The following is a 20386-nucleotide window of genomic DNA, read 5'->3' as shown; positions in this document are numbered from 1 at the left end:
GCTGGACTCCTGGGTCCTGAGAAGGGAGGAGAGTCCGGAGGGGAGTCTGGAGGAGGGAGTGGGGATCTCTCTGGGCCTGTTCCCTGGGGCCTCATCCCTCTTTCCTCTCCAACCTCTGTCTCCCTCAGCTGAAACACCCTGCACTTCCCGTTGTCCTGGGCCAGCTAACTGCATCCCTTTCCCTCCAGATGAGATTTCATTTTCCAGCGATGTTACCCACATTGAAGGTTTTGTTCACCCTCCCGGGATGCAGAGTCTCAGTGGGGTATGTGTTGTGGGGGTACCCTCCCTGCCCTTTCCCTCATCGCAGGCCCCAGCTGGGCTCGGCTTCACCTCCTCCCCGGCCACCCGGCTGGGAGATGGGCCAGGCTCTGAGCTCAGGCCTTGGCTATTCCAGAGCCGTCTGAGGACCAGAGCCAGCCAGAGCCCCGGGCCAGACGCGGAGGCCTGGGGCAGGGGCCTGGGGGGCCGGGGGGAGGGAGGACACAGGATGCCTGGGTCTGGGGGGTGGGGAAGTGGAGACTGGGCAGGAAGGACCAAGGGAGCAGGAAAGGAAGGTAGCCTTGTGGGGGAGGCTTGGGATCGGGAGGCCTGGGTTCTGCCGGGGGAGAAGAGAGTTGGCAGAGGGAAGGAACTGGGGTGATTGTCCGGGGGTGGGGGGATAAAGGCTGAGGGACAGGATGCTTGGGGCTTGGGGGGTGTGGGGGAAGGGGGTCCGGACACCTGCTTTGGTTTCCATTCTGGTCTTCCTTCCCGTCCCCCTCAGCCCAGTGAGGATGATTCACCAGGGGCTAATCTCTGCGGAGGCTGGTAAAAAGAAGTACCCTCCCCTCCCCTCCCCTCCAAGGTTGGGGGGGAAGGACCCCATCTTGGGGCTTTGGACCTTCTGACTCCGTGGGCCTTACGGAGCAAAAAGGAGTCCCCCGAAGGTCTCAGTCGTCCCTCTAGACTGTGAGCTCGTTGCGGGCAGGCAACTTGTCTGTGTATTATTATATCGTCCTCTCTCAAGCATTCGGTCCAGTGCTCTGTGCACATTAAGCACTTAGTAAATACGACTGATTGACTGTGGTGCAGTTTCCCTTCGGGCCTCCCCACCTTGGGGGCCGGCCCCAGAGAGCCAGGAGGCAGCTGGCTCTGGGTAGGAGCCTGGGCAGCGGGCCCCGGAAAGAGAAGAGCAGGGATGGCTCTCCACATTCCCAGCTGGGCCTCTCTCCTCGGGGCGGTCGGTGGGGTGGGCGGGTGAGGTCCGGGGGCCCCCAACAGGGACGCCCAGGGGGAGGGGGTGGCGGGGGAAAGAGGGGAGTGGGTTGGCCCCCAATTTTCCCCCCTCCCGCCTCACTCTCCCCCCACAAAGGCGGCTGCGACGCTTTAAAAAGAAAAAACTGTGTGTCTGGCCCCCAGCCAGGCCCCAGCCCCCATCCTCCGCCGCCTGCCTCCTGCCTCCTGCCTCTCGCTCTCTCGCTCGCTCGACTGGAGCCAGGCAAAACAACTGCTCATTTTTCTTCCCGTCCGTCTTGCCCAGAGCCACCCTCGCTGGTCTCGGGGCAAAGCCGGCCGCCTCCTGGGGAGGAGGGAGCGCTCCCGGGCCTGGGGGGACGAGACCCCCGCGTGGAGGAGCCACCCAGGACGGGCTCGGGGAGGCCCGGCCGATCTCGCTCTCTGTCTCCGTCTCCGTCTCTGGCTCCTGGCCTGCTTCGCCTGGCGGCCCGGCTCCCACTCCTGACTTTCTCATTCTTTCCCTCCCGGACGGCCAAGTTTGGGGCCTTTGTTGTCCTGAAGCTTCCCCGTCTGCCGGTGCCCAGGACCGGTGCTCAGGGCCTCCTCTCTCTCTCTCTTTCCCTCCCTGGCTTCCCCGCTGCCCTGAAGCCCGGACCCGGGCCTGCTCTGCCCGGCCCGGAGAGGGTTCCCCTGGGCGCTGCCTTGCTCACACCTCCACTCCTGCTGCCTGCTGCCTGCCAGGGCCTCCTGCTTCTTCTCTCCTCTCTCTTTCTTCTCTTATCTTTTTTCTTCTTTTCCTTCTGGCCTCCTCTTCCCTTTCCTACCTGTCCTCTTCTCGCCCTTTCTTCTCTTTTCTTCCTGTTCTCTCTTCTTGGCCTTTCTTCTCTTCTCCCTCCTTTTTTCTCTTCTCCCCCTTACCTCCCCATTTCTTTTCTCCCCCCTTTCTTCTCTTCTCTCCCTTTTTTCTCTTCTCATCCTTTTTTCTCTTCTCATCCTTTTTTCTCTTCTCCCCTGCCCTTCTTCTCTTTCCCACTTCTCTCCTTTTTCTTCTCCCCGTCCCTTTCTTCTCTTGCTCCCTTTCGGCCCCCCTCCCCGCCTCTCTCCTCCGACTCTCCTCTGCCTCCCTCGTCGCGGGTCCGGTCGGGTCCCGTGGAGGCCCGGTTTCCTGGGTCCCCGCCCCCGCGGCCGTGCCCCCCGCGATGCCCCCGGCGATGCCCCCGGCAGGGCTGCTGGTGCTGGTGCTGGTGGTGGGGCTGAGCGGGGGCGGGGCGGGGGGCCCGGCCGGCGAGCGGGCCGGGGTCGGGGGGCCGGGGGTCGGGGGGCCGGGGGCCGGAGCGGGGGGCGCCCTGGCTCGGGAGCGTTTTAAGGTGGTCTTTGCCCCCGTCATCTGCAAGAGGACGTGCCTGAAGGGGCAGTGCCGGGACAGCTGCCAGCAGGGCAGCAACATGACCCTCATCGGAGAGAACGGGCACAGCGCCGACACCCTCACCGGCTCCGGCTTCCGAGTGGGTGAGGCTGGGGGCGGGGGACCCGGCTCCGGGGGCTTTGACACCCACCCACCCCCTGCCCTGCCCTGCCCTGCCCTGCCCACCTCCTGCTGGAGTCGGGCCCTGTGGAGTGGCGGGGCTCCTGGGTATGGGGAGGGTCTTGGGGGGAAGGGGCAGGGAGAGGCCCTGATGGGGCGGGGAGGGGAGCTGAGGGGGTGGGGAAGGGAGGGGAGGGGAACTGAGGGGGTGAGGGAAGGGCAGGACTCCCAGGGCAGGGAAGGGAGCTGAGGGGGTGAGGGAGCAGGGCTCATGGGACAGGGAGGGGAGCTGAGGGGGTGTGGAAGGGCAGGACTCTTAAGGCAGGGAGGGGAGCTGAGGGGGTGAGGGAGCAAGGCTCCTGGGACAGGGAGGGGATGTGAGGGAGTGGGGAGGGGCAGGGAGGGGAACTGAGGGGGTGAGGGAAGGGCAGGACTCCCAGGGCAGGGAGGAGAGCTGAGGGGGTGAGGGAGCAGGGCTCCTGGGACAGGGAGGGGAGCTGAGGGGGTGAGGGAGCAGAGCTCCTGGGACAGGGAGGGGAACTGAGGGGGTGAGGGAGTGGGGCTCATGGGACAGGGAGGGGAGCTGTGGGGATGGGGAAGGGCAGGGGAGGAACTGAGGGGGTGAGGGAAGGGAAGGACTCCCAGGGCAGTGAGGAGAGCTGAGGGTGTGGGGGACAGAGGGTGAGTGGAGATGAGGGAAAACTGGAGAGCCGAAAGGGCTTGGAGTAGGAGCAGTATGGCCGGGGATGGGTCAGGTGCAGGAGCAGCAGCCGGGGCTGGGGCGTCTGGGGGCACCAGGGACGTCCTGCCCAAAGTGGTGGAGGGCAGAGGGAGTAGAGTCAGGTGAAGGGGGCTCGGGGTGGGGCTCCTGGGATATTGACACCCCCTCCTCACTTCAAGCCCGGTGCCACCTGGCCTGTTCAGAGACCCCTCCGACCCCCTGCCTCCCTCCCCACCCCCTGCCCACCTCCTCCCTGCAGTGATGGGGTCGGGCTCTTTGGGGTGGCGCATTGGGCGAGAGACCCTCCAGGTTCCCACCGCCCCACCTCAATCTCCCAACCAGCCCCAGATCCCACTCCCTACATCCTGACATAAAGGACCAGTGCTCTCCCTGTGAGATTTTGAGAGGGTCGGGCGGCAGGGTTCCCTGTCCTGTCCCTGACCAATAATTACACCCCTGGACTGTGGACCCAGGCAGAAGAGGGGTGGTAGAGGCTTAATTATCCCTTCAGTGGGATAATTAACCTCAGGTTGGGCCAAGCCCCTGAGAGGCACTGGCCCCCTTTTTCCTCCTCCCACTTTCCCCGGGGTCCCTCTTTGATATCTGGACTCCCCTCAGCCCGACCCTGTCCACCTTCCCACAGTCGCTGCTGGCCCCTGACTCTCCCACTGCTTCCCAGCTCATGGAAGTCACTGTGTGTTTGTGTGAATCTTCCCGTGGATGTACAGGTGTGTGTGTGTGTAGATGTAATTCTGTGCATGTGTGCTTGGGGGTGTGCATGTGTGCATGAGTCTTTGCTTGTGTGTGAGTCTGTACCTGTGAGTCTGTGTGTGTCCAGCTGTTGCATGTATGAATCCGTGCAGAGCTGTATGTGAGTCTGTGTATGGGTGTGTGCCAAGGTGTAGGTCAGTCTGTACATAGGTGTTTAGGTGTGTGCGTGTAAGTATGTGTATGTGAATCCATGTGTGGGTGTCTGCATAAATGTGTGCAGGTGCCAATCTGTGAATGGGTACATGTGAATCTGTGCATGTGTGTCTCGTTTGTATGTATGGGAGTATGCATGTGTGTCTGGGTGTGTGTATGTATGTATGAGTCTGCATGTGTGTATATCTGTGTGGCTCAGTGGAAAGAGCCCGGGCTTGGGAATCAGAGGTCATGGGTTCAAATCCCAGCTCAGCCACTTGTCAGCTGTGTGACTTTGGACAAGTCACTTAACTTCTCTGGGTCTCAGTTACCCCATCTGTAAAATGGGGATAAAGACTGTGAACCCACATGGGAAAACCTGATCGCCGTGTATCCTCCCCAGTGCTTAGATCAGTGCTTTGCACATAGTAAGCGCTTAACAAATGCCATCATCATTATTATTATCATTTGCCTGGGTGTGTGTATTTCAGACTGTGCTTTTGTGATCCTGTATATTTGAGGGAATCCAGGCACGTGTGTCCAGATGTAAGAAGCAGCATGGCATAGTGGATAGAGCACGGGCCTAGGAGTCAGAAGGTCATGAGTTCTAATCCCGGCTCTGCCACTTGTCTGCTGTGTGACCTTGGGCAAGTCACTTCACTTTCCTAGGCCTCAGTCACCTCATCTGTAAAATGGGGATTGAGACTGTGAGCCCCACATGGGACAGGGACTGTCCAACCTGAGTTGCTCATATCCACCCCATTGCTTAGTACAGTGCCTGGCACATAGTAAGCGCTTAGCAAATACCATAATAATAATAACATATGTATATTTGAGTCTGAGTGCCTGGTCTGTGAGGAACGTGAAACTGTGACTCTTGTGGTCTTATTCTTGCCTTTGGATAGTTTTCTGATTTTTTAATTCGCCTTCCTTGAGTGTCTGCTGCCAGTCTACATACTGTGTTCTTAGATTGTGAGCTCCTTGAGGGGTTAGGGACCTTGTTTAATTTTGATTTGAGTGCTGTTTCCCAGGGTTTATTTCAGAGTTTGGCAAATGGTAGACGCTAAATATGATTACTATCACATGTGTCCAGGCATATATATATAAGCCTTTGCATGTGTCCAGATGTGTGTTTGTGTGAGTCAGTGTGTCTGAATTTGTGTATGTGTGAATCCATACATAGAGAAGCAATGTGGCTTAGTGGGTAGAGCACGGACCTGGGAGTCAGAAGGACCTGAGTTCAAATCCTAGCTCCACCACATGTCTGCTGTGTAACCTTGGGCAAGGCACTTAACTTCTCTGTGCCTCCGTTAACTTATCTGTAAAAATGGGGGTTAAGAGTGTGAGCCTACTGTCCAACCCGATTGATGTGTATCTACTCCAGTGCTTAGAATAGTGGTTGGTTATTATTATTATTACTGTATGTGCCCAGGTGTATGTACACGTGAGTCTGCTTGTGTGTCCAGATATGTGTTTGTGTGAGTGTCCGTGCAGGGGTGAATGTGTGAGTCCGCACATGGGTGCCCAGGAGAATATAGATGGTCTGTGTGTGTCTGTCTGTGTGTGCATGTGAGTCTGAGCGTGCCCATGGATGTGTGTGCACTTGTGACTCCATGCACGTGTGTCCGTGTGAGTTTGTGTGCACAGAGAAGCAGTGTGGCTCAGTGGAAAGAGCACGGGCTTTGGAGTCAGAGGTCATGAGTTCGAATCCCAGCTCTGCCACTTGTCGGCTGTGTGACTGTGGGCAAGTCACTTAACTTCTCTGTGCCTCAGTTCCCTCATCTGTAAAATGGGGATTAAGACTGTGAGCCCCACGTGGGACAACCTGATTCCCTTGTGTCTACCCCAGCGCTTAGAACAGTGCTCGGCACATAGTAAGCGCTTAACAAATACCAACATTATTATATGTGCGTTTGGAGTGTGCAGGCGAGTGTGAGCGGTAATGTCTCTGGCTTTGTTCGGGCCCAGCCTTCCTGCCGGGAATGCTGTCTCTGTCTGCGCTGCCCACATCCCCCCGGCATAGTGCCAGGGGCTGTGGGCAGGCAGAGGGGCGGGCGGGCATGGCCAGGTCACGCTCCCCACCATGGTGACTCACCAAGGGGGAACAGAGAGGCCAGGGACTGCGCTGCCATTCCTCGCCTCGCCCCTCACCCCTCTTCATTCATTCAATCGCTATCTACTGAGCACTTACTGTGTGCTGGGTGCTGTACTAAGCGCTCCAACCCCACTCCTGTTGGCCTAAGGGTGCCAGAGCCCTCCCGGGGTCTTCAGCAGCCAGGGTTTACTCCAGAGGGGGCTGGGAGGGGAGGGGCCAGGCAGGGTGACCGTGGCCTTCCCAAGGCTGATTAGATGGAGCTGGTCTGCCCCCCTCCCCAGGAGGCTGGACTCACCTCCCGGGAGCCCTCCTTCCTCCACCCCTCCCTCCCAGCCCTGTTTCCTGGAACCTAGGGTGTGGAAGGAGCAGGGGGCCAAGGGGCTGGGCCCAAGGCCAGACCCTCCCTTACTTCCCGAATCAGGTGTCAGGGAAGGAGTGAGGCAGGGAGGGAGAGGAGAAAACAAAGGAAGGGCAGAGGGAGAGAAAGGAAAGGAGGAGAGGGAGAGGGAAAAAGAGAGGGAGAGAGAGGGAAGGAGAGGAAGAGGGAGGGAGAGAAGAAGAGGAGGGAGGGGCAGAGGGAGAGAAGGAAGGAAGAGAGGGAGAGAAAAAAAGAAGGAAGAGGCTTAGGGAAAGAGGGAAGCAGGGGAGAAAAGGAGGAAGGGGCTGAGGGGGAGGGAAGGAAGAGGAAGAGGAGAAAAGGAGGGATGGGCAGAGGGAAAGAAGGGAGGGAGGGAGAGGAGGAAAGGAGGAAGGGGCTGAGGGAAAGAGAGGGAGGGAGAGGAGAAAAGGAGGAAGGGGCTGAAGGAGAGAGGGGGAAGGAGAAGAGGGAGGGAGAGGAGGAAAGGAAGAAGGGGCTGAGGGGGAGAGGGAAGGAGAGGAGAGAAGGAGGGAGAAAGTCAGGGTTAGGGGTGGGCGAGGAGCACCGGCTGGGAATGTGGGGGGTTGGCGGAGAGTCCACCCCAAGTCCCTTGTCCTCCCCGCCCCTCTTCTTCCCCGCAGTGGTGTGCCCCCTGCCATGCATGAATGGGGGCCAGTGCTCCTCCCGCAACCACTGCCTCTGCCCCCCGGACTTCACCGGTCGCTTCTGCCAGGTGCCGGCGGGCACGGGGACGGGCCGGGGCGGGACGCTGGGTGGCCCCCCGCCCCCCGCTGCGGAGGGCGAGCCCGTGGCCAGCAAGCATGCCATCTACGCCGTCCAAGTCATCGCTGACCCTCCGGGCCCCGGGGAGCCGCCCCCGGCCCACCACGCCGCCTTCCTGGTGCCCCTGGGGCCCGGGCAGCTCTCGGCCGAAGGTAAGGGGAGAGACCCGGAGACATGGACAGAGAGACTCGTGGGAAGGCAGAGACAGCGATCCCACCAGAGAGACGCCGAGCGGCTGGCCGTGACAGAGAGATTGGCAGAGAGATATACCCGGTGACAGGCAGAGATACTGGCAGAGACATACGGGGTGGCGGGCGCTGATGGAGACAGATGGGAAAGTGGGGATGGAAAGTGATGAGAGGGTTGAGGGGGATGAGGAGGGCGGGGTCTCGGGCATGAGGCGACAGGGTGGGAGGGTGGGAGGGGTCCCGGCTGGCGGCCCTGATCCCCCACCGTGCGGCCGGTCCCCAGTGCAGGCCCCGCCACCCCTGGTGAACGTGAGGGTGCACCACCCCCCAGAGGCCTCAGTCCAGGTGCATCGCATCGAAGGGTTGAGCGCTGAGGGCCCTGCGCCCCCCCCAGCACCTCCTCCCGCACCCCAAGCCCCCTCGGCCCCCCACCCAGAAGCCCCTGGGCCGCTGCTTCCAAGACACGTTGCCAAAGCAGGCGGTGAGTGTGTCCTAACCCCCTGCCCTTTGGCCTAGTCCCCAACCTCCCGGCCTGACCTCAGTCTTTCCGCCCTGGTCCGTGACCCCTCGACCAGATCCCCAACCTCCCACCCTGCTCCCCGACCTCTCGGCCTGACATCCGTCTTTTCACCCTGGTCTGTGACCTCTCGACCAGACCCCCAACCTCCCACTCTGGTCCCCGACCTCTCGGCCTGACCTCCGTCTTCCCGCCCTGGCCCGACTCTCTTGGCCTGACCCTCATCCTCGTCCCTGCCCTCTCCGCTTGACCTTCAAACTTCTTCCCCGGTCCCCGACCCTTCATCCTGACCCCCGTCTTCCCAACCTGGTCTCTGACCTCTCTGCCTAACCCCTAACCTTTTACCCTGATCACTGACCCTTCACTCGGACCTCTCACCTTGATCTCTGACCCTCATCCCCGAAACTCTCATCCTACCTGGCCCCAACCCAGACTCGGTCGTGACTTTGCCCCTACCCCCGACCTCCGTTCCAGGTCCGACACATGACTCCCTGCACCACTCCTCCTCAGCCTCAGCCGCCTTTCCCCCTAGGACTGGGGAACCGACGGGCGGCTAGGTGGGAGGAGAGGACAGAGGGGCCTGGGGAGGGGTGGACATGTGGGCTCCCCGGGGCCAAGGGGGCAGGGTGAGGCGACGGAAGTCCTTGAGCTCCGGCCCTGTTTCGGGGAGCAGTGTGGCAGCAACCCCCTCCCGGGGCTCACCAAGCATGAGGACTGCTGCGGTAGCGTCGGCACGGCCTGGGGTCACAGCAAGTGCCACAAGTGTCCCCAGCTGCAGTGTGAGTCTCCCGGCCCCTCCCCAACCTCCCACGCCCCAGGGTTCCCGCCTCCACGGCCCCCTTGTCCCTGACCTCTCCACCGGACCCTCAACCTTCTTCCTGGTCCCTGACGCCTCGGCCCGATCCCCTGTTCCCACAGTCCCGCCGCCCACTCTCAGGAACAGCCCCTCCTCTCTGCCCCGTGCCCCCCTTCCCGGCTCCCTGCTCCCCATCCCAGCCTCTCGTGCCCAGCCCGCCCTCTCTGTACCATCTGTACCCCTCTACCCCTCCCTCTGTCTCCCCACAGACACGGGCGTCCAGAAGTCGGGGCCCGTACGGGGGGACCTGGGGGCTGACTGCCCCGCGGGCTACAAGAGACTCAACAGCACCCACTGCCAGGGTAGGGGTGAGGGGGACAACGGCGAGGGGAGCAGGGGCGAGGGGTGGAAGGTAAATTGAGCTGGCATTATCTGTCCTGAGGGCCCCAGGTAAGGGGTCCCAGGAGAGACTCCCCGGGCAGATGAAGAAGCTGCCCCCCGGCCCCCGGGGAGCCGAGAGGAAAAGCACTTGAGCTGATACTTGGAAAGCCACTTGGCACTTGGGAAGCAGCACGGCCTCATAGATAGAGCCCGGGCCTGGGAGGCAGAAGGACTTGGGTTCTAATCCCGGCTCCGCCACTCATCTGCTGGGTGACCCTGGGCAAGTAACTTCACTTCTCTGGGCCTCAGTTCTCTCATCCGTAAAATGGGGTTTGAGAATGTGAGCCCCACATGGGACAGGGACTGTGTCCAATTCAATTTGCTTCTATCCACCCCAGCGCTTAGAACAGTGCCTGGCGCACAGTAAGCGCTTAACAAATACCATTATTATCATTAGTTTCTGGGCTTCAGTTCCCTCATCTGTAAAATGGGGGTGAAGACTGGGAACCCCATGTGGGTCAGGGACTGTGTCTAACTTGATTAGCTTATATCTACCCCAGTGCTTAGAACAGTGGTCAACACATAGTAAGCGCTTAATAAATACCATCATCGTTATCGTACCCTGCTCCCGCCCCGCAGACATCAACGAGTGTGCCATGTCAGGTGTCTGCCGCCACGGTGACTGCCTCAACAGTCCCGGCTCCTTCCGCTGCGTCTGTCCTCCCGGCCACGGCCTGGGCCCCTCTCGCACCCAGTGCCTCGGTAAGCCCTTTGGAGCGGGACGGGAGGGAGGGGAGACTGGTCAACTGGAAGGGAATTGGGCAGGGGTCTGGGGTCAAGAGATGGTAAGCTCCCTGTGGGCAGGGATCATGTCTACCAACTCTGTTGTATTGTACTCTCCTAAGTGCTTAGCATGGTGTAGTGGATAGAACAGGGGCCTGGGAGTTAGAAGGTTGTGGGTTCTAATTCCGCTCCTCCACTTGTCTCTTATGTGGCCTTGGGCAAGTCAGTTCACTTCTTTATGCCTCAGTTACCTCATCTGTAAAATGGGGAATAAAGACTGTGAGCCCTATGCGGGACAGGGACTGTGTCTAACCCGATTTGCTTGGATCCAACCCAGCACTTAATACAGTGCCTGACACGTAATATGCACTTAACAGATACCACAATTGTTATTATCATTGCTCCGCAGACAGTAGGTGCTTGATAAATACCATCGATTGATTGGTCATCGCAGGAAGGAGGTTGGGGGGAGAATCGGGTCAGAGATCAAGGAGGCAAAGGTCGTCACGGACAGGAAGTGGGGAGAAGCAGGGAGGGTGAAGGGACATAAGAGTTTAGTCGAGGTCAAGTAATGGTGGGTCACGGGTCAGACCAGGGCGGCGGGGGAGGGAGCTCTCCGCTGACCAGCACTGACCAACCCCGACCCACTCCCCGTCCCCGCCGAGCAGAGAAAGCGGAGGAGAAGAGTCTCTGCTTCCGCCTGGTGGGCCCAGAGATGCAGTGTCAGCACCCGCTCACCACCCGCCTCACCCGCCAGCTCTGCTGCTGCAGTGTCGGCAAAGCCTGGGGGGCCCGGTGTCAGCGCTGCCCGGCAGATGGCACGGGTGAGGCTTGGGCAGCCTGGGTTAGGCTGGGGACTCTCACAGCCCTGTGGGGGGACCCTCTCAGAGATCTTTACAATCCCAGGGGACATGGTGGGGGGGGGTCACTCACAGTCCTTGGAGGGGGGGCGGTGGTCCTGTTGGGGGAATCTCCCTAGGGAGTGGGCACTTGAGGCATTTCCACCCTGCTTTCCTCCCCTGCCCCCACTGCAACCCTGCAGCTGCCTTCAAAGAGATCTGCCCGGCCGGGAAAGGCTACCACATCCTGACCTCCCACCAGACGCTCACCATCCAGGGCGAAAGCGATTTCTCCCTCTTCCTGCACCCTGATGGTCCGCCCAAGCCTCAGCCACCTCCGGAGCCCCCCAGCCGAGCCCCCCTGTCTGAGGACTCGGAGGAAGAGGAAGGTCAGTCAAAAAATCAGCCCTCTACGGCCCCCTCTCGACTCCACCCTGACCCCGGCCTGACCCCATCCCTACCCTAGCCTCCCATCCCAACACTTATCCAAGATGCCAAACTCAATCCCAGACCCCAGACCCCCATCCCAGCCCTGATCCTATCTCCAACACAGACTCTGACCCCTCCCTTAACCCCTATGCTTCGAGTGTCCTGTGGGCTGAGCTCAGCCTGGGAGCCTTAACCCCCCCGAGTACCTCAGTCCATCTGGGATCGGGGGCTGGGCCCCTGCCAAACTCAGAGTGACGTCACTGAATATGAGACCCTTCTGGAGGCACATCTGCATGGACCCAATTTTCCTGTGGGCTGCTGGGACTACCTCTCCCAGAAGCCTCTGGGGCAACCAGAGCGGTGTTGGGCCAGGCTGGATGGGGCCCCCATTTTGGGGCTCGTTCTAACACCCCAACTTTAAACAGGAATTGAACTCTAAACCCAATCCTCTCTGGGACCCTCTGTCTCCAAGTGACCTAGACTATGTCTCTGGACTTCCAGCTCTGACTGTGACCCTGACTAGGGGAGGGACCAACAGGGTCCGCTCCTTGAGGACCGTTCCTCTGATCAGTGCCCTTCTTCTCATTTTTGTCTTTCAGTTGTGACGCCGGACACTGTGAGTATGGAGGCCCGCAGCCAGGGGACCAGGTGGGGAGAGAGTCAGGGCAGTTGTTGGGGGAGATTGGACAGAGGAGACGGGGGGGTTGGGGGGAGAGGGGAGGGCCCAGTCCTGGAGAACTGGAGCAGAAATGGACTCATGTACCCCCTCCCCTACCCCCAGCTGGCATCTGAGGAGCAGCAGATGCATCAGATCCCGGTGGTCATCACCCCGCCTCCAACACGCCACCCCGGTGAGCCACGGAGGAGAGAGCAGGCCCTGCTGGGGGATGTTCACTGCCATGGGGCCCTGCTGCATGGTGGTGGCGGGACGAGGGAAGAGACCACTATCGTGGGACCCTGTTGGGTGGTGATACTGGAGAAATCGCTGCCATGGAGCTCTGCTCGGTGGCGGTGGGGAGAGCCCGGCCACCATAGGGCACTACTCTGGAGAGGGAGCTCTCCAGCCAGGTGGCACAGGGGGCAGGAAGCTCACAGCCCTCCTGCCCCCCCAGATCTTTGGGTTTGGAGCTCCCCAAAGTAGAAGGGTGGGGGGTGTCCCACTGACCACCCTCCCGTGGCTCTGGGAATGGGCCCGGACCATCTCTCCTAGAGCTGGTCGCCAGGCCCACACCCCCCGCCGTGCACCGGGTCCTCCCGGATCTGCCCCCCTCCCGCAGCGCCGTGGAGATCGCTCCCACCCAGGTCACCGGTAAGCTATGCCCCCACCCCTCGTCTCTTTCTCTCCCTTCTGACCATTACTCTCCCCCGCTTCCAACCCTTATTGAAGACACATCTCCTCCAAGAGGCCTTCCCTGACTAAACCCTGCTTTCCTCTTCTCCCACGCCCTTCTGCATCACCCTGACTTGTTCCTTTTATTTATCCTCCCTTCCAGCCCCACAGAACTAATGTCCATATCTGTCATTTATTCATGTCTCTAGGCTGTAAACTCACTGTGGGCAGGGAACGTCGGCTTAACTGTTATATTGTACCCTCTCAAGCGCTTAGTACAGTGCTCTGCATGCAATAAGCATTCAATAAATGCAACCTAAATGAATGAATGAATGAATGAATGACCAAATGAACTCTTGGGTTTCTCTGGAAGTCCCTTTCTGGGGGAGGGACAGGTGGTCCAAACAACTAATGGTCATCAGGTGTACAATTACCATAATGGCCTAGCAGAAAGAGCCCAGGCCTGGGAGTCAGAGGACCTGGTTCTAATCCCTGCTCTGCCAATCACTTGCTGTGTGACCCCAGGCAAGTCGTTTCACTTCTCTGGGCCTCGGTTTCCAATGGGAATTATTAAATACCTGTTCTCCCTCCTACTTAGACTGTGAGTGAAACAGGAACTGTGTTAGAACTGTATTGACACACAGAAAGCGCTTAACAAATACCATGAAAAATTAAAATTAAAAAAAAACCTCAGAGGATTTGGGTTCTAATCCCTGCTCGGCCACTTAACTGCTGTTTGACCTCTAGTGGGTCACTTCACTGCTCTGTGCTTCATCTGTAAAATGGGGATTAAATCCTCCTCCCTCAGTCTTGGACTGTGAGCCCCATGTGGACAGGGAATGTGTCTATTTGTTTTTCTATTGTACTCTCCCAAGCGCTTAAGTACAGTGCTTTGCACACGGTAAGCGCTCAATAAATGCGATCGAATGAATGAATGAATGTGGGAGAAGGACTAGGACCAGATGAGCTTGCGTCTCATCTCTAAACTGTGCGCTTGTTGTGGGCAGAGTGTTTGTGTCTGTTTATTGTTTTATTGTACCCTCCCGAGCACTTAGTATGGTGTTCTGCACATAGTAAGCGTGCAACGAATGTGATTGAATAAATACGATTGAATGAATCTACCCAAGCACTCAGAACAGTGTTGGATAGGTAATAAGCGTTTAGCAAATACCATAAAAAACAAAAGAAAACTGTCTTTAAGTCTGGTGGGCCCAGGACTCCTGGAGTGTGGCTTCAGGAGGGAGGGTACCCAGATGCCAGCTGGATCTGCCGCCCGGTGACCTGACTCTCTCCGTGTCCCCTCCCCACAGGGCCCGACGAGTGCCGGCTGAACAGGAATATTTGTGGCCACGGAGAATGTATGTCAAGCCCCACCGGATACTCCTGTCTGTGCTACCCTGGCTACCGGCTACACCCCCAGCAGCCATACTGCATCGGTGAGAGGGGTTAGATGGGCCGTGGGGGCCGGGGAGGGATGGCAGGATGCAACCGGGAGGGGTAACGGTGGAAAATGTCCGGGCTTGGGAGTCAGAGGTCGTGGGTTCGAATCCTGGCTCCCCCACTTGTCAGCTGTGTGACTTTGGACTAGTCACTTAACTACTCGGTGCCTCACTTACCTCATCTGTAAAATGGGGATTAAGTCTGTGAGCCCCACGTGGGATAACCTTGTAACTACACTAGCGCTTAGAACAGTGCTTTGCACATAGTAAGCACTTAACAAATACCATCATTATTCTAGAGAAGCAGCGTGGCTTAGTGGAAAGAGCCCAGGCTTGGGAGTCAGAGGTCGTGGGTTCTAATCCCGGCTCCGCCACTTGTCTGCTGTGTGACCTTGGGCAAGTCACTTCACTTCTCTGTGCCTCAGTTCCCTCATCTGTAAAATGGGAATGAAGATTGTGAGCCCCACGTGGGACAACCTGATTACCACGGGAGAAGCAGTGTGGCTTAGTGGTAAGAGCCCAGGCTTGGGAGTCAGAGGTCATGGGTTCTAATCCCACCTCTGCCACTTTTCAGCTGGGTGACTTTGGGCAAGTCACTTAACCTTTCTGTGCCTCAGTTCCCTCATCTGCAAAATGGAGATTAAGACCGTGAGCCCCACGCAGTGCTTAGAACAGTGCTTGGCACATAGTAAGCACTTAACAAATATCAACATTATGTATCCACCCCAAGGCTTAGAATAGGGCTTGGCACATAGTAAGTGCTTAACAAATACCATCATCATTATTATTATTATCATCCCTTCAGGCTTCTAATCAATCAGTTGAGAAGCACCGTGGCGTAGTAGATAAGGCACGGGAGGCAGAAGGACCTATGTCTGTTTATTATTATATCGTGCTCTCCCAAGCAATTTAGTAAGGTGCTCTGCACACAGTAAGCGCTCAATAAATATGATTGACCTGGATTCTGATCCCCTCTCTGCCACTTGTCTGCTGTTTGACCTTGGGTAAGTCACTTCCCTTTTCTGGGCCTCAGTTTTTTCAACTGTTAAATGAGGGTGATGACTGTGAGCCCCACGTGGGACAACCTGATCACCTTGTAATAATAATAATGATAATGGTGGCATTTGTTAAGCGCTTACTATGTGCCAAGCACTCTTCTTTGTATCCTCTCCAGCGCTTAGAACAGTGCTTGGCACATAGTCAGCGCTTAACAAATGCCGACATTATTATTATTATCCCCATTTTCCAGATGAGGTCACTGAGGCCCAGAGAAGCAGCGTGGCTCAGTGGAAAGAGCACGGGCTTGGGAGTCAGAGGTCATGAGTTCGAATCCCAGCCCTTGCCACTTGTCAGCTGTGTGACTGTGGGCAAGTCACTTAACTGCTCAGTGCCTCAGTTGCCTCATCTGCAAAATGGGGATTAACTGTGAGCCTCACATGGGACAACCTGATGACCCTATAGCTACCCCAGCGCTTAGAACAGTGCTCGGCACATAGTAAGCGCTTTACAAATACCAACATTATTATTATTATTATTAAGGGCCTTGCCCAAAGTCACACAGGTGATGCCTGGCAGAGTCAAGATTCGAACCCATGATCTGACGGGCTGCTTCTTTGTAAGCACTTAAGTATGATGATGATGATGATGAAGTGGGTGGAGGCGGGATTAGAACCCAGGCCCAAGCGCTCAGTCCGGTGGTGGGCACAGGCTGAGCGCTCAGTAAATAGGTTCGAATCAACGAAGGCGGCCCTCGGGGCCCCGCTGCCCCTAACGACCCCGCTCTCCTCAGACGTCAACGAGTGCGAGACCGAGCCGTGCGGCGCGGGGAAGGGCGTCTGCCTCAACACTGGCGGCTCCTACAACTGTCACTGCAACCGCGGCTACCGGCTGCACGTCAGCCACGGCGCCCGCTCCTGCGTGGGTGAGTACCGCCAGGGGGCGCTCCCCCGCCGCCCACCCGCGCCTCCTCCTGATTGGCGGCCCTGCGCCCCGCGCATCCTCCTGATTGGCTATCCAGCGCCACGCCCCTCCTCCTGATTGGCAGCCCCTCGCCTCCTCCTGATTGGCTACCCGGCGCCCCCCTCCTCCTGATTGGCTACCCGGAGCCCCTCCCCTCCTGATTGGCGCTCCCGCGTCCTGCCCTCCTCGAGGCTCAGTGGAAAGAGGCCGGGCTTGGGAGTCAGAGGTCATGAGTTCGAATGCCGCCTCTGCCACTTGTCAGCTGGGTGACTGTGGGCAAGTCACTTCACTTCTCTGGGCCTCAGTGACCTCATCTGGAAAATGGGGATTAAAACTGTGAGCCCCATGTGGGACAACCTGATCACCCTGTATCTCCCCCAGCGTTTAGAACAGTGCTCTGCACCTAGTAAGCGCTTAACAAATACCAACCTTAATTAACGTCTCTAGGCCTCAGTTACCTCATCTGTAAAATGGGGATTAAAACTGTGAGCCCCACGTGGGACAACCGGATTACCCTGTATCTCCCCCAGCGCTTAGAAAAGTGCTCTGCACATAGTAAGCGCTTAACAAATACCAACATTATTATTATTGGTGGCCCGGCGCTCCTCCCCTCCTCCTGATTGGCGCCCCCGCGCCCCTCCCCTCCTCCTGATTGGCGGTGTCGCGCCCCGCGCCTCCTGATTGGCGGCGCCGCGCCCCGCGCCTCCTCCTGATTGGCTGCTTGCCCGCAGACGTCAACGAGTGCTCCAGCAAGCCGCACCTGTGCGGAGACGGCGGCTTCTGCTCCAATTTTCCGGGCCATTACAAGTGCAACTGTTTCGCCGGCTACCGGCTCAAGTCTGCCCGGCCGCCCGTCTGCGAAGGTAAAATTATAATAATAATAATAAATGATGATGACACTCGCTAAGTGCTTACCATCCATGGCTCAGTGGAAAGAGCCCGGGCTGGGGAGCCTGAGGTCATGGGTTCTAATCCCGGCTCCGCCACTTGTCACCTGTGTGACTTTGGGCAAATCACTTCTCTGGGCCTCAGTTCCCTCATCTGTCAAAATGGGGATAAAGACTGTGAGCCCCACGTGGGACAACCTCATTACCTTTCACCCTCCGGGGCTTAGAACAGTGCTTGGCACGTAGTAAGCGCTTAACAAATGCCATCATCATCATCGTGTGCCAAGCACTGTTCTAAGCGCTGGGGGAGATACGAGCGTGGCTCAGTGGAAAGAGCACGGGCTGGGGAGTCAGAGATCGTGGGTTCTAATCCCGCCTCTGCCGCTGGTCACCTGTGTGACTTTGGGAAAGTCACTTCACTTCCCTCGGCCTCTATTCCCTCATCTGCATAATGGGAATTAAGAGTTTGAGTCCCACGTGGGACAACCTGATCACCTTATATCCTCCCCAGCGCTTAAAACAGTGCATTGCGCAGAGTAAGCACTTAACAAATCCCATCATTGTAAGGTCATCAGGTTGTCCCACATGGGGCCCACAGTCTCAATCCTCATTTTACAGATGAGGTCACCGAGGCACAGAGAAGTCAAGTGACTTGCCCAGAGTCACACAGCTGATCATTCATTCAGTTGTATTTATTGAGCGCTTACTATGTGCAGAGCACTGTACCAAGCCCTTGGAATGTACAATTCGGTAACAATTGATCAGTGGCGGAGTCAGGATCGGAACCCATGCTCTCGCGCCTCAGCTCCCTCATCTGGAAAATAGGGATTCAATCAATCAATCGTATTTATTGAGCCCGTACAATTTATCCATTCACTCAGTCGTATTTATTGAGCGCTTACTGTGTGCAGAGCACTGTACTAAGAGCTTGGGAGAGTACAATGCAAGAATAAGCGGACACATTCTCTGCCCACAGTGAGCTTACGGTCTGGGGGCTGTTCTATGTGCAGAGCACTGTGCTAGACGGTTGGCAGAGTACGATAGAATGGACACTTTCCCTGCCCACAAGGAGCTTACAGTCTAAAGGGGGAGGCAGATATTAATATAAATCAATTCATTACGGGTATGGACTCAAGTCCTGAGGGAGGAGGGGTGAATAAAAGGTGCAAATCCACATGCAAGAGTGATGCAGAAAGGGGTGGGAGAAAAGGAAATGAGGGCCTAGTCGGGGAATCAATCAATCGTATTTATTGAGCACCTACTGTGTATAGAATAGCGGCGTGGCTCAGTGGAAAGAGCCCGGGCTAGGGAGTCAGAGGTCATGGGTTTGAATCCCGGCTCTGCCACTTGTCAACTGTGTGACTGTGGACAAGTCACTTAACTACTCTGTGCCTCAGTTCCCTCATCTGTAAAATGGGGATGAAGACTGTGAGCCTCACGTGGGACAACCTGATTACCCTGTATCTACCCCAGCGCTTAGAACGGTGCTCTGCACATAGTAAGCACTTAACGAATGCCAACATTATTATAGAGTACCGTACCAAACTCTTGGGAGAGTACAAAATAACCGTATAACATTCCCTGCCCACAGCGAGCTGATAGTCTAGCGACTTCTTGGAGGAGATGTGCTTTTAATAAGGCCTGAGTCATTGCATGTTATCCTTCCTATTTAAGACTGACCCTTATGTGGGTCCTGATTAACTGGGATCTACCCCAGTGTCTAATACGGTGTTGGACACATAAGCGCTTGACAGAAAACACAGTGGTTATTATTATGATTGATTGCTGATAACCTGGAGAAGCAGCGAGGCTCAGTGGAAAGAGCATGGGTTTTGGAGTCAGGGCTCATGAGTTCGGATCCCAGCTCCGCCACTTGTCGGCTGTGTGACTATGGGCAAGTCACTTAACTTCTCTGTGCCTCAGTTCCCTCATCTGTAAAACGGGGATTAAGACTGTGAGCCCCACGTGGGACAACCTGATTCCCCTATGTCTACCCCAGCGCTTAGAACAGTGCTCGGCACATAGTAAGCGCTTAACAAATACCAACATTATTATTATTACTATTGTAACCTCCCGTCCCTCTGCGAGTCGGGCTCTTCTAGGCCCCTCTCCCACCCAGCTTTGATGCTCCGCCGCCCCCTCTTCCTCCCTTCTCTCCCCCTCCCTCGTCCCCGCCGCAGATATTGATGAGTGCCGGGATCCCGCCTCCTGTCCCGACGGCAAATGCGAAAACAAACCCGGGAGCTTCAAGTGCACGGCCTGTCAACCCGGCTACCGCAGCCAGGGCGGCGGGGCCTGCCGCGGTGAGGGGAGGGGGCCGTGGGGCCGGGGAGGGGGCCGTGGGGCCGGAGACCCTCCCCACACTCCCCTTCCCCCGCTGCCAGACGCCGGGCTCCCGAGGGAGCCGCTCGCTGAGTTTGTGTGTGTCTCCCTCCTTCCAGACGTGGACGAATGTGCGGAGGGCAGTCCTTGCCAGCACGGCTGGTGCCAGAACCTGCCGGGCACCTTCCGCTGCACCTGTGCCCAGGGCTACACCCCTGCCTCCGACGCCCGCAGCTGCATCGGTCAGTCGGTCGTATTTATTGAGCGCTTGGGAAAGGACGACACAACGATAAACGCACATACGTCAGTCGTATCTATTGAGCGCTTACTGTGTGCAGAGCACTGGACTGAGTGCTTGGGAAAGTACGACAACAATAAACACACATCAGTCTTATTTATTGAGCGCTGACTGCATGCAGAGCACTTGACTGAGCGCCCGGGAAAGTGCGCCACAAGAACCGCACGTACGTCAGTCAGTCGTATTTATTGATCGCTGTGTGCAGATCCCTGTACTGAGCGCTTGGGAGAGTCCTGCAGAACAATAAAACCAGACACATTCCTTTCCCACAACGAGCTCACAGTCGAGAGAGACGGGCGTTAACAGAAATCAATAAATGATAGATCGGTACATAAGTGGTGTGGGGCTGGGAGGGGGATTGAATAAAGGGAGCAGGTCAGGATGACACATTCATACATTTCATTCATTTATTCAGTAGTATTTATTGAGTGCTTACTATGTGCAGAGCACTGTACTAAGTGCTTGGAATTTACAAATCGGCAACAGATACAGAAGGGAGTGGGAGAAGAGAAAAGGGGGACTTAGGGAAGGCCTCTGGGAGGAGATGGGTATTCAGTAAGACTTTGAACGGGGGGAGAGTCATTATAATTCCCTCTGCCCATGGCTTCCCCCCTT

The 20386-nt window shown here is 57.3% G+C and overlaps 1 protein-coding gene across 1 annotated transcript in view; it reads left to right on the top strand.

Annotated features, from left to right (window-relative positions):
- The first annotated feature begins 2533 nt into the window (after positions 1 to 2533).
- The window catches only part of LTBP3 (latent transforming growth factor beta binding protein 3), a 25532-nt gene continuing 7679 nt past the window's right edge, over positions 2534 to 20386 (top strand). The window contains 17 exon segments of the mRNA XM_029060130.2: positions 2534 to 2727; positions 7462 to 7755; positions 8075 to 8175; positions 8177 to 8272; positions 8982 to 9087; positions 9374 to 9466; positions 10125 to 10247; positions 10937 to 11092; positions 11311 to 11496; positions 12136 to 12152; positions 12318 to 12387; positions 12747 to 12845; positions 14177 to 14302; positions 16095 to 16226; positions 16996 to 17127; positions 19332 to 19454; positions 19593 to 19715. Of these exon segments, the coding sequence (XP_028915963.1) occupies positions 2664 to 2727; positions 7462 to 7755; positions 8075 to 8175; positions 8177 to 8272; positions 8982 to 9087; positions 9374 to 9466; positions 10125 to 10247; positions 10937 to 11092; positions 11311 to 11496; positions 12136 to 12152; positions 12318 to 12387; positions 12747 to 12845; positions 14177 to 14302; positions 16095 to 16226; positions 16996 to 17127; positions 19332 to 19454; positions 19593 to 19715 (2041 nt within the window). The 5' untranslated portion in view covers positions 2534 to 2663.

Source organism: Ornithorhynchus anatinus, chromosome 3 (genome assembly GCF_004115215.2).
Source record: "Ornithorhynchus anatinus isolate Pmale09 chromosome 3, mOrnAna1.pri.v4, whole genome shotgun sequence".
Taxonomy (NCBI): Eukaryota; Metazoa; Chordata; class Mammalia; order Monotremata; family Ornithorhynchidae; genus Ornithorhynchus; species Ornithorhynchus anatinus.
Note: the sequence above shows the minus strand (reverse complement) of the source record. Positions and strands in the feature narration are given on the sequence as shown.